This window comes from Amyelois transitella, chromosome 9 (assembly GCF_032362555.1).
Source record: "Amyelois transitella isolate CPQ chromosome 9, ilAmyTran1.1, whole genome shotgun sequence".
NCBI classification, from domain to species: Eukaryota; Metazoa; Arthropoda; class Insecta; order Lepidoptera; family Pyralidae; genus Amyelois; species Amyelois transitella.
Genome location: NC_083512.1, coordinates 4,109,218 through 4,122,183, shown reverse-complemented (window position 1 = coordinate 4,122,183; position 12,966 = coordinate 4,109,218). Strand labels below are relative to the sequence as shown.

The window sequence follows — 12,966 nt, the reverse complement described above, 5'->3', positions numbered from 1 at the left end:
GAATTAATGAGAAAAGTCCAGGCATATTAAATTTCGGTGCGCAAATTCACGGGAAATAAATTGTTTCGTATATATTCGTATTCTGAACATGGCATTTCAACCAATTCAGTAAATTGATTGTTTTTGATTGGGTCGTTATTGCTATTAAAACTTATTAATTAAAATATATTGATCTTTTGTTTGCTCGTTGTAAATATGAAATTATTTTCACCAACTGTTGCACAGTCCAACCCGAAAGAAACTTATTTTACCGTATTTTAATTCAGATATTTTATTTCAAGTATGTAACAGCGCTTAATTAATGTTAATAATCATTTTTACTTCCAGAAAGAATGCAAATTAACAACAAATTGGAAATAAACTAAATAAATTTAATTATTTTTAAAAGTTGTCTGTACTTAATACTAGCATGTGATGACGTAAAAGGCGGTTACGGGAAAGGCTAATATATTTGGGATTCTTCTTGTAGGCGATGAGCTAAAAAGCAGATAACATTGTTACGTTTGATGACAAAACGAGTTTACAGAAATCTGATAAATTTAAATTGATTGAGTGATTGACATCACGATCTAACTAAATTCACTGTAATAGATTTGTCTTCATCGAATATTTGCGGAAATGTCCATTCCTATTTTGCACGTGGCTATCGTTTCGTACTGTAGAAATTTCCAGAAAAAAGGAGTTTATATTACTCCTAAAGGTTTTCTTTATGAATAGGTACAATAGATTAAAAGTTTAGATACAAACAAAAATTAAAACTTTTCTATTTTTAATATTATTATGGACAAATTGTTGCCCGCGTTGGCAGATGCAAAACAAAAGCTGAATCTGTGTATTACCCACTTAGAGATATGGGAGAAGAGATTTTGTGTATCAGTTATTAAATTAGGCCAAGCCTCTAAAATTCAAATCGGATCAATAGTTTTCGCGTAATGATAATACAATCATACAGACAGACGGATATTCTAAATATCACTTTTTGACTTCTGCTGGTCTTATAAGTATTTTTGGCAATATCTTTCAAATACAGACATCGGTCATTTACAATCCCAATCCCAACTAATATTATAAATGTGAAAATAAGTTCATTTGTTTGTCTGTGTTTTATCTCTTCACGGGTTATCTTCTGAATTAATATACATATATATTAAATATATATATATTAAAAGGGTCTGGAGATGGACATAGGGTACCTTAAATTACAATCCGGTAAAAACTAAAGTGCCCGTCGGATTTGCGAAAACCCTGTATTATTTTGTAAGTGGCGCTAAATTCGTCGCTTTTCGTAGTTGGCATTTAATTCGTTGATTTTTTTAAGTGGTGCTAATTTCGTTATGTGGATGGCGTTAACTCGTCACATTTTGTAGGCGCTATTCACACGGGCGAAGCTGCGGGGTAAAAGCTAGTTTTATTATATGTATAGATGTACTTCATCAATGGCGTAGGCTTATAATTAGTAGTAGGTGTGTAATTCGTGTACTTATTTAAATACCGCCTTCATTATGCGATATGTCAATTGAAAGCTGCGTCACTCGAATGTGTAAACACGGCCAGAGTTTGCACTTTCCTCGTGTTGATTTTGGTAAAAGCAATTTCAGCTCATATTTTGTAATTGCATTTATGTGAACGAATACTTACTGGAATTTTCATGCAGCTTAATTAATAATGAAATAATTCTCAAAATATGTATAATATTATGTATGCACTTACATAACTTTCAACGACTTTTTAAATTTTAAAATGAGAATAAACGAGATATTGTAAAAAAGAAATTCTATTTAATTATGTTGGATAGGTACCGCTTTAAGTTTTTTTTTAGTATATTTGTTAAATACTTATATGATTATTACTTTTATATGAACAAAAATCAATAAATAAAGTGCCTCCGAGAGACTCCGCTCCTGCAATATTACATTGCAATATTAAAAATATACATTTAGGTATAATTTGGGTGTGTTAAAACAAACTTGATTTAAATGGTAATTTTTATGATAGATCACTAATTAATCACCGTGTGTCCTCAATTGCGCCTCATCGCTTCGAGCCTGGGGTCCACTTTTCGGCACTTTTATTTCCTATTTTTGTCCGGTTCGCGACGTCTTCAGTTTTAAGACGAAAGAAGTCGTAAAACTGATCATACAAATGCGAAATGTAAAAAAGCAATGTAATTTACCCAAATTTCAAATATACGCACACTGTGCCACAATCAAAACCTAGTTCTAACTAAGAGAGTTGATTGTTCAGTAACAATTTAAACGATTTAAAATGTCACTATTAGTTTCAGTTATTCTCTTTGTCCATTCCATATTTCATTCCCAGGCTGATATGGAACGGTATATCTATTCTGATTCAAAACCGCAGATTTGGATTTCTACAATCAGCTAGATTAAAACAATACTGCAAATATATTGGCAATTGGTTAACGCGAAAATGTTCTAAGCTCATTGAAATATTTTATTCATACTCGCATTAATATTTTTATGATATTCGTTTTTTAAAATATTCCAACGATCTAAAATCTATTAATTAAATGTTTGTGAATTAAATACACACAAATGATGAAAATATTTTTACAGTTATAAAGTTAAAAATTATTTAAATATGTAATTTTTTTTAATTTGCAAAAATGGATCGTGCCTCAGTGAATGTTTATTTTTTATTTTGTAATAAATATTGTGTTACAAATATTAAATTTTGCTTAAGTGTTCTAGAACCAAATAGATACCTACCTAACTACTTTTTACTAATACTGTATCTTTTATTTTTCAGAACCTCTTCACATGTCCGACCGGTAAGTTTATTTACTATCATTTTTCTTATGGCGTTAACAATTTTTTTATCTCCACCCTAATAATGTAGATGCATGACCTTACAACATAATATAGTATGGGAATCAACACAGATGTAAGATTTACATAAACATCATACCGTGGGATTTACAATGTATACGTGGGCACAAACAAACCAACACTGAAATTGCGTAAAGCCTACGCACAGGCTAAATTATGTGACTTTGATCTATGAGATGTACATATAAATAGTTTTTAATTGATAACACAAATCTTACATACATAAATTAAATAAGCCTATTTCCCAGATAGGCAGATACCACATCTTTCCACTTGCTACGATCCCATGATACGATTCATACATCTTTCGCTTTATCCACATTCGTAACTCTTTAATGCAAGCCCGCCGGTTTCGGGTACTTTTACCAGAACGTTACCTATTTGATCAAGGTATTCCAACAGTCCCATTCACACTGCCTTTGTAGTTTTGCTTAGTCAATCTGCTTTCATTCATGCTTTTGACATAACTTAATCATATAAATTATATAATCATATAAATATATAAACTTTAATAGATAGACTTACGATCTCATTTAGAACTGAGCGTCTGTTAACTGTAACTTTTATTTTCATGGCCAAATTACGATGGTAGGTTTTTTTTATTTCACTTGATAGTAAGTGACAATGAAGGTGACGATGCTACACGCATATCGAAGAGATACTTTGTGTTTGTGATGTTCATGATATATTCATCTCAAGGGTTCAATTTGCGATGGAACACAAAATTATGATTGCAAAATCATTTTCACTTCACATAATTGTGACCAAAGAACAATGCAATGGCGACACATCTTGCACTCGATCGTCTCATAGGTCACTCCTACGATGTTAACCAATTATGTAGTCTAAGATCCAAGTGCTTGATTTCAGTGTTCAAAGTTTCGCCATACAATACGTGTTTGACTAGAAAATGAGCTTATATGGCTATAGGATTATCACAGAAATAAAACAAGGCTAATTCTATATGTTTTTGTCAGTTATTATAAAATATCAACTAGCACTTGTGCGGTGTTTCGCTCCCGTAGGAATTGCTTTTGTTATTCTTACAGTTCCATTCTTTATGTGTACCAGATTTTATCAAAATCGGTTCAGTAGATAACTCGTGAAGAGATAACAAACAAACAATAAACTTTCTTTCGCATTTATAATATTTGTTGCGTTTTTTATTTATAATATGTCAATGAAATTGAGTACTGCGAGGTGAAAATAATTATGTCCAATCTAAAAATAAATAGAAAATTTATACAAATCTTTGAAGGATCCCTAGACTACTCGTCGTTCGTCAGTAGGTCGCCTGCAAAATTAGCATGTTGATACTAACATGTCGATCGTGTAAGTCAATGACAAAAAATATTTGAGTAACTGAAAACAGATATCGATGAACTTTAATAATGCCATTGAGAGATGTTTTGTGTGATTACACGCTTATCTTTCTTCTAAAGCAACAAGCACGCCCAAGGCAGATCGTTCAAAGCAATACTAAATTGAGAAATATAAAAAACAGGAAAATTAATTGTACATTGAAGTACAAGTTTGGACTACTTTAGGCACCACACAGCAATCTCCAATTATATTGTTTTTGAAGATTTAAAAATATTGCAGAATTTACTCATGATCACCCCGAAGGGATCAAATACGAACAAGCAAAGAAAATTAAAAAAAAAAACCATTTCCAAATAAGGTTATGCACAAGTATTGACGCAATTTCGGGTGCTATTTTTTGTTATACAATTAGCAGACAAACATACAAACGATTAGTACAAGTTCGTTACAAACCAAAGCCACAACGGAGTGCGACACCATTTCACGATGCCAATAGGTACTAAATGGTTATGAGCCATGACGTGACCTAGCTCTGCTGTTAACAGATTTGATTCCCGTAGGGGGGAAACGAAGTCATCTGTTTTAAGATTAACAAAGGCTTCGATAAGAAAACATCCCACATTATGATTTTCATAACTAGTCAATTACAATTACCCTTTTTTAAAGCATGATTTCATTCATTCATTAATATAATCACGTCTATATACCCTCGGCAGGGTAGATAGAGCCAACAGTCTTGAAAGGCTGCTGTTAGGCTTAATTATAGAATTGAGCATGAAATGAATAAAATTAAATTTGTTCTGAAAGTACAATATCATCTATCGACTAATATTCAAATTTAACTTTAGCAAGCAATAATCATGAACGGAAGTATCCCACCCCACGTTCCAAAGACTTGTTTACTTAAATTATTACTAGACTGATCAGGCATTTGGATAAATTTGGTTATTAAAAAAAAAGGTACAGATGCTTATATTGACAAGATTAAAATGTATGTCGTACTAAGCATTAATCATTATTTAATTTTAATACAACTGGAGAACAATTTATTTATTTCTATGCTTTCACTTTACTATGACTAAAGAACTTAATTTATAGTGTAAAATATAAGTAATATGCATTTTAAATAAAAAGAAAAGAAAGTATTTTGCTAAATCGACGAAATTATATGATGAAATGTATATAAGTGCCGTGTGGTACAAGGCACCAATAAAAAAAAGAGTAGGACCACTCCATCTCTTTCTGATGGATGTCGTAAAATACGACTATGTGCTTATACGCTTGGGATTCTTCTTTTGGGGGATGGGCTGGCAACCTATTACTATTTGAATCTCAATTCTATCCAGTACTATAGAAGTCAGTGACGAGTTGCCATCAAAACCAGGCGGTGCGGACAATTTGTCATTTACGTTGATGTTTTAATTGAAACGAATGAATTAGCCAATAGATTTTCTAAATACCAATCCGTTTTATATAGTAAAACTTTGGAAATGCTTCAATCGCAATAATTGTGTCATCTTTTAGAGCTAGTCCATTTTTAATTTTTCTCTTTTTAGTATATACATACTTCTTTCTTTCATTTCTATATTATGGCTTCCACCGGACTTTCGGTGATTCTGCCAATGTCATGGTTAGAAGAGAATAGTATTACTAACAATTAATGTAAATAAATAAACTTAAAAAGCACGCGATGGTTCCTTATCTATACGTATTTGTTGACATTAAAATAAGCCAATGTTGCCATTGTTCAGATTCTTCAGATTCTATCTTAATCGATATTTCCATTTTGTAATCGGTGTAATAAATTGAATTATTATATCATTTTTATTTATTACATCTTATCCCGGGGCCTCACTTTCGTTAAAAAAATCAATTAATTGATCCTTTCATTTTTAATTTTTAATCCAAAAGTCAACAAAGTCCGTCCACAGTTTTCATCTGTGTAAATAGATTATGAGGCTTCTAGTTAATCTCTCATTATAAGACACAACCCTTTTCGCGATAAGTTAAGCAGGTACAAAATCTACCATGCATATTTTAGGGAAGATCAATATTAAATTCAAATCGTTTGACAAACTAAATATGTGCCGTGTGGTTCCCGGCACCAATACAAAAAAGAATAGGACCACTCCATCTCTTTTCCATGGATGTCGTAAAAGGCGACTAAGGGATAGGCTTACAAACTAGAGATTCTTTTTTTAGGCGATAGGCTAGCAACTTGTCACTATTCGAATCTCAATTCTATCATAAAGCCAAATAGCTGAACGTGGCCTATCAGTCCGCTCAGGACTGTTGGCTCTGTCTACCCCGCAAGGGATATAGACGTGATTATATGTATGTATGTATGTAACTAAATTCCTTTACCATTTTCTTCACTTCCTTAGCGACAATTTGCGGTTTAACGATTTATCGTTCTATAATCAACATCCTTACAACACGGCATTCTAATGGCAGTTGGAAGTCGGAAAGGATCCCCATTCATTTTTAACTGAAAATCATTTGAGAGAAAATATCACCTAACATCTGAAAATATATGTCGTCAAATCTAAAACTAACGGAAAATGCTTGAATGCCTTTTACCCTAGACTAGCTATAATTGAGAATGCATGCGATGCTAAGAGTAAAGAGTAAAAAAGCCTTGTTGCTTAAAAGTTTATTGCTCACTAAAATAATGTTTTATTCAGTAGAGATAATCATGCCATACCATTACCAAACTTCACGTACATAAATATGTGGTTCAAAAATATTTAAAAGCGAATTATCATTTCGTACCTATTTAGTTCTCAATGCCAGCCTGTCGTCAAGAGACGCTCTCAATTCTAATAAAAGTACTTACATACGTTTGTACGTTACTTACTTTATAAGTGACAACGACACAGCTGTCCATTATCCTAAATCTCCATAGACCACAAATGAAAATTGAAGACCGATTTTTCCACAGAATAATTATTTTCTTTTACTTGTATATCTATTATTTTAATATAATGTTCGGTTGTACGTTGACAAATGTGTTGTTTTGGTTGTTGCTAACGCTACTTAACTTTTCACCTTCAAAACTATTATGTTTGAATTAAATTCTTGATACTTTTTTAACCAGAGTTATAATGCAATGATATTGGTGTTTATTTTATATTATCATTTGGGGATAAAAATTTAATTATAAATCATGTTAATCAATAAATTTATTTCCGCCTTTTTCTTATCTAAATATAAGCATGTCTGTGGTCTAACCAAGGAGTCTACCAAAATAGGATGTCGTTGATTTTCAGCCGCCACATAATTACGGCGGGAAATTGCCTCGGATGCCGCACACGTGGCGCCCTCTATAATCACTGGCGTTTCTCGTTTAACCAATCATCAAGTCTAGTGCTTCGTAGAGGTTAATGGTTTTACTTGCAGCTTAGTATAGGTTTAGTGTAACTTACTTAGAAGAATATTAAGATCAAAATCTTATATTTTTATACACATGTACAATGCTGACTGCTGAATGATAAGTGGTTTATGGATGCACTAAGATACGACTTCTCGTAGTTGCCACAGTAGGGAAAATTTACTGGTTTTTCCTTACAATCGTTTATATATACAACATACAAACATACATAAAATCACGCCTCTTTCTCAGAGGGGTAGGCAGAGACTACATCTTTCCACTGACTACGATCGTTGTGCACTTCTTGCGTTTCATCCACATTCATTAGATTCATGCATTAAGATGTATGATTTATAAAGATATTAGAATGGAATCATAAACACAGCAAACAAGTTCGACTAAGATCATTTTACAATAGCAACAATTGATCTACATGAATGAGATATTCCCATGTTAATCTCATATCAAAAGCATGCATAACCCAGGAGGTGGCAATCTAAGTTTGTAGGCAGCATGTTGCCAAGAATGTTACAAATGTCGGTGTAGACGGATTGACTTAATTCGAATTCTGGATTAGTGTGTGCTCCTGAATCCACGTTCACCGTCGAAGGAACAAGTTAATCTGTGTAGTACACACCTACTATTTAAATCTTACTATGGTTTTAGAAATGTATTTTTTGGCAAAAAATATTTCTTAGAGGAAATTGAATTGAAAATGAGAAAGAAATGGGTAAAATTAAATCAGCACATTGATTTATAATTATTGTTGAATGAATCCATATTGTCTATTTAACTCTATTTATGAGTTCTTCTGGCAAAAATGCAAACAGATGCAAGAGACATAATAATATGCCGCGATTACGATAAGCAGTCTATTTGATTTAGTTCTAGTAATCATTTTACCTATGCTTAACAATATAATTTCACACAAACCAAAATCAGTATTTACACTTATAAGGCTTTGACCAATATTCGTCGGGTCGTGCTCAATTTGCGATACGCCAGGCAAATTTCAAACAAGTTATGATCCCGCCTAATTGACAATTGACAAAAGGTACAATGATAGGAAGAAAGAGGAATTCAATCAGGAAGATATTATTCAGAAATCCATTTCACGCAATAAATTATTCAATTTCCGTTTTTTATCCGATTGTTATTTAATGACGGAGTGCGAACCCCGGCAAATAGGTACTTTGTGGAACAATGTCGATTGTATTACACCCACGCATATTTTATGAAGACAATCAATAGAAGTGAACGCGAATTTTTGCGACCAAACGACGTAAGTGAAAAAAAAATTGTCATTATAGTTGAACCAATCACCAATTAGTTAAAATATACATAGGTTATGGAAGATTTATAAATAATTAAGTGGCAGCCTTATCAGAACCATCAAACAATCGTATTTCTTCCTGGCTATCGATAAAAAGAGAAAATTCAGAAAATAAATTCTGTTTGTACTCACTTTGATAAACCAATAATGTACTCGTAGCGTACTGAAGATTTTAATGCCCATAATTTCTTTACAAATTCATAACAGAATAATCGTGGTAGTGACAAGTCGTCGAGTTACCAATAGTACTTATTCCTAGGCTATTAATGCAGTAAATGAACTTCAGCAGGTAACTTAGAGGAGGCACTCTACTAAATTAAAAGGTACTTGTAATTATTTATGTGACACGTTAACTTAACTGACGTAACGTAACTTAGCAATGCGACGTCTTGTATCTTAATTATTCTGTAGTTTTGGTATCTTAATCCCAGATAATACATATATGTACAAACTTTTATGAGGAACTTATCAATTGGAATGTAAAAATTATTATTTGGTAACTTTCAACCATCTTAAAATTTAATGTGCCTACTGATAATTGACTGTACTGTAAAGCACAAGGATTTAGTACTATTCCTGTTTGGTTAAATATTAATAATTACTATTATTCATAGCTGATAAACATTTCTTATCATTTCAATTGTAGGTACCTTTTATTTTCTCTACTTAGTTATAAGTAAAGTATAAAACATTTTACCTATAACTATGAAATATTTTTACTTTGTATTTGATTGTTCAGAACTTCAAAGAATTTAAAATTGTACACACTATATAAAGAGTTTTTTCCATTTCACTTACTCACGCGAAACATCGTATAAAAACAATAAAAGAAAGGTCTAATAAACGGATCGTAACGTGAGAGATAAATTGATGAGTTAAGCATTTCGTACAAGCAACAGAGGTCGAAGTAATTACCATTTACCCTTTTATCTATGTTGCATAACAATCCAGTACAAAATAAAGAAAGAACAGAAGACTATGGCGCTATACTATAAAGTAAAGCCTCCTCTATTTTTCTTTCTGTATGAAAGCGCTAAAATTTTTGGACGGATTATATTTGAAATTTTGGAAAGAGTGTTTTCTGAGGAAGTTTTATATAACTAGAAATGGTTCACGTACACGTACCAAGCCGAGGATGGTCGCTAATAAAAAAATAAAATATAAAAAGTATAAATAGAAATTTCAGTAGCACACGTAGTCTTCGTTACAATATAAAGAGCTACAATATTAAACCTTGACAGAGGAAGCAAAAAATGCTAGTTACTGCCTTCTCCTAAATAGTCGATACACATCGTTTTTTGAATTCAGAAATTAATAAATATTTTAGGACTCTAAGAACAACAATACCAATCACCATAGTCGCGGCCACGTAAAAATAAAATTATATTTGTGTGTAATTGATATACAAAGAAGGATTATCATTATTAATTTATGACGACCACGAAATTACAATCTCTCGATAGTATCTAAACACTAAGAATTTAATAGAACATATAAAGTTGTACACTTTCGCTCATTTAATATTAATATCGATTAAGATGTATAGCAAAAATTCCATGATTTAAATCAATTCCTTATTAGATATGTCCTTTTTTTTATTTCGATTTCCATAGTCTCGTCGTTTCTGTACGCTCGTTACTTTATCACACCGTCAGAAAACGAAGGCTATAATCCCACGCAAATCCGCAGATAACTTTCATTAGTAAATGTAGGCTGCTTGAAGCTTGACGCCTAAGCTCCCTCAATAGAAAACCAGAGAGGTTAAGGTCAATGTCTTGATGTTGGCGTAATTTAAAACGGAGTCGGTTAAAAATAACTTTTGTCTTTAGCGCAGCCTGATACCGAAAATCGGCCATGTACCATGTAATGGCTCTTTTCTTAGTTATGTACATTAGTTTGAGTGCTAACCGATGGTCTTACAGTGGGGGAAAACATCTTGAAGAAACCTACACAGTGCACATTCAGGCTACTAACTGGTTGTATAGATGATCCGATATGGTCAAGGAGATCAACGTGTTGCAGAGATATCTACCTATGCGATCATGGTTACACATCCAGTTGTCTGAATGTGCAGGCTATGTTTTGCCTCACAATAAGAGCATCGGTTAGCACTCAAACTAATGTACATAACTCAGAAATTAGTCACTGGTACATGGCCAAGGAAGGATCTGAACATGTGGTCCTCACACGAATTGCGCATTTCAGTCGACCACAGACGCCCGATGATGATAGTGTATCATTAGGAAATGACCCATACATAGTCTACAACAATAGTTGATCGAATCAATCTGAATTTAGAGGTAATCCCACGGACTCAGCAAATGCAACATCGATAGTCACTTGTGTTGGGCACTATATTATACGGCGCGTGTTTCCATTGTCACTTACTCAGGAACATATTCAAGATTTCATATTTGTATAAATGCCGTGTGGTTTCCGACACTCCAGAATAGAACCACTCCATATCTTGCTAATGGATGTCGGAAAAGGCGACTGAGGTATCGGCTTATAAACTTGGGATTTCTCTCCAATCAATTCCAACAAAAAGCTGAAAGTGGCCATTCAGTCTTTTCAAGACTATTGGCTCTGTCTAACCAACAAGAGATTCTACGATGACGATTCTAGAGATGACGTCTATAAGACGTAGTGTATGTATATTAGTGAATCGATAAAACAAATCTGTAAAAAACTTTGCAATGTCTATACATTAATGAATAATATATTTGGGATTCTTCTTTAAGGCCTTGGTGAACATTGCCCAACCAACTAGGTGATTTTTTAATCTTTTTTTGACTAGGGATAAAGACGTGATGAGGGAGCCACAGGCTATAACTGACATCATATTTTATATCATAGCGTAAAATATTAGTATAAAAGGCGAAATTAGTGATATGGCAAGCGACAGAACCAATTAGATAGAACATTATGTGCCGACTCCATATAAAAAATGATAAATAGTGACATCACATATCGTGTGTTTATTAACAGCGGGAACGCGTCCAAATTGGAGACAATCAGTATGCGAATAACAGGAGGGCTGAATGGGCCTTCAGAATCCGGTCTGCTCCGACTGCGCTGCCATACAGTGATAAATTGAAGCCAGATTGATCTGTTTATACGATTGAGAATTGACAACTGATTCTAAATAAACTCACCAGGTTATTCGCGAACTTTGAAAGGCAATATCAATGCAAGGCAAAGGTTTTCTTCTTTCTCTTTCTACCAATCCAGTTAACCTTAAAGCTGGAAAGAGAGACATAGCTTTCTGATGTCCCTAGCCCCCTTATCCTAGTTATAACTTTAGCTGGAACGCAAACACCTCAAGCTTTTCGCAATTTTTTTTTACGTACTAACCTAAAATTACCTTTGTTCCAAATAAACCAATATTTGCTAAGCCTGAGAAAAAAGCCTTTATATAACCTTACCGCATTGTAGGTCCCAAAGGTAACTACTGGTTTCATTATCTTATGAACATGCTGCTAGCATTTTTATATTATTTAAATTGGTAAAAATTTTGAATACCAATCGTTGCTTTTGCTTTGCAAATAGGTAAGTTTGTGACCATAAAACTTGGTCCACCCAGAACCATTTCTCATTATTATTAGACATCTCTGTAACATAGACAATGATTTTGATTTGTTTAAATAATATACCTTATTAAGAAAAGGCGAGATGAACAAAATAAACGGCTTTGTCCAATATACGACGAAAGAATTCCTTCCCGGGCAAAGTTATGAAGCTTTAGATCGCCTCAAGATAAATGCAACGGACATTTCCTAGATTTAGAACCAACGAGGCGGTTACGACAGCTTGACGATATTTTAATCTTCAATACTTTTATGTTGTAGGTAAGTTAAATATAATATGCAATCAACCTTCCATTATTTTCAAGACTGTTAGCTCGGTTTATCCCGAAGGTAAGAAAAAAAGAAATGATCACCTATGTGTGTATAATAAGCAGTTACTTAACATTTTCGTCGATACCGATATTGTTTTCTTTTTGCAAAAATTCTCGGGAAAATACTACACTAATCCCGTAGAATCCAATAGGTTAGGTAAAAAACCCTAAAACGTACGATACAACGCAATAC

General features: G+C 33.1%; 1 protein-coding gene across 2 annotated transcripts in view; it reads left to right on the top strand.

The window, feature by feature from the left end:
• The window catches only part of LOC106134715 (sushi, von Willebrand factor type A, EGF and pentraxin domain-containing protein 1), an 88,744-nt gene that overhangs the window by 38,834 nt on the left and 36,944 nt on the right, over positions 1–12,966 (top strand). For both annotated transcript variants that reach the window (XM_060945689.1, XM_013334827.2), the window contains exon 3: positions 2,770–2,791. In XM_060945689.1, the coding sequence (XP_060801672.1) occupies positions 2,770–2,791 (22 nt within the window). The remainder of the gene's footprint in view (positions 1–2,769; positions 2,792–12,966) is intronic.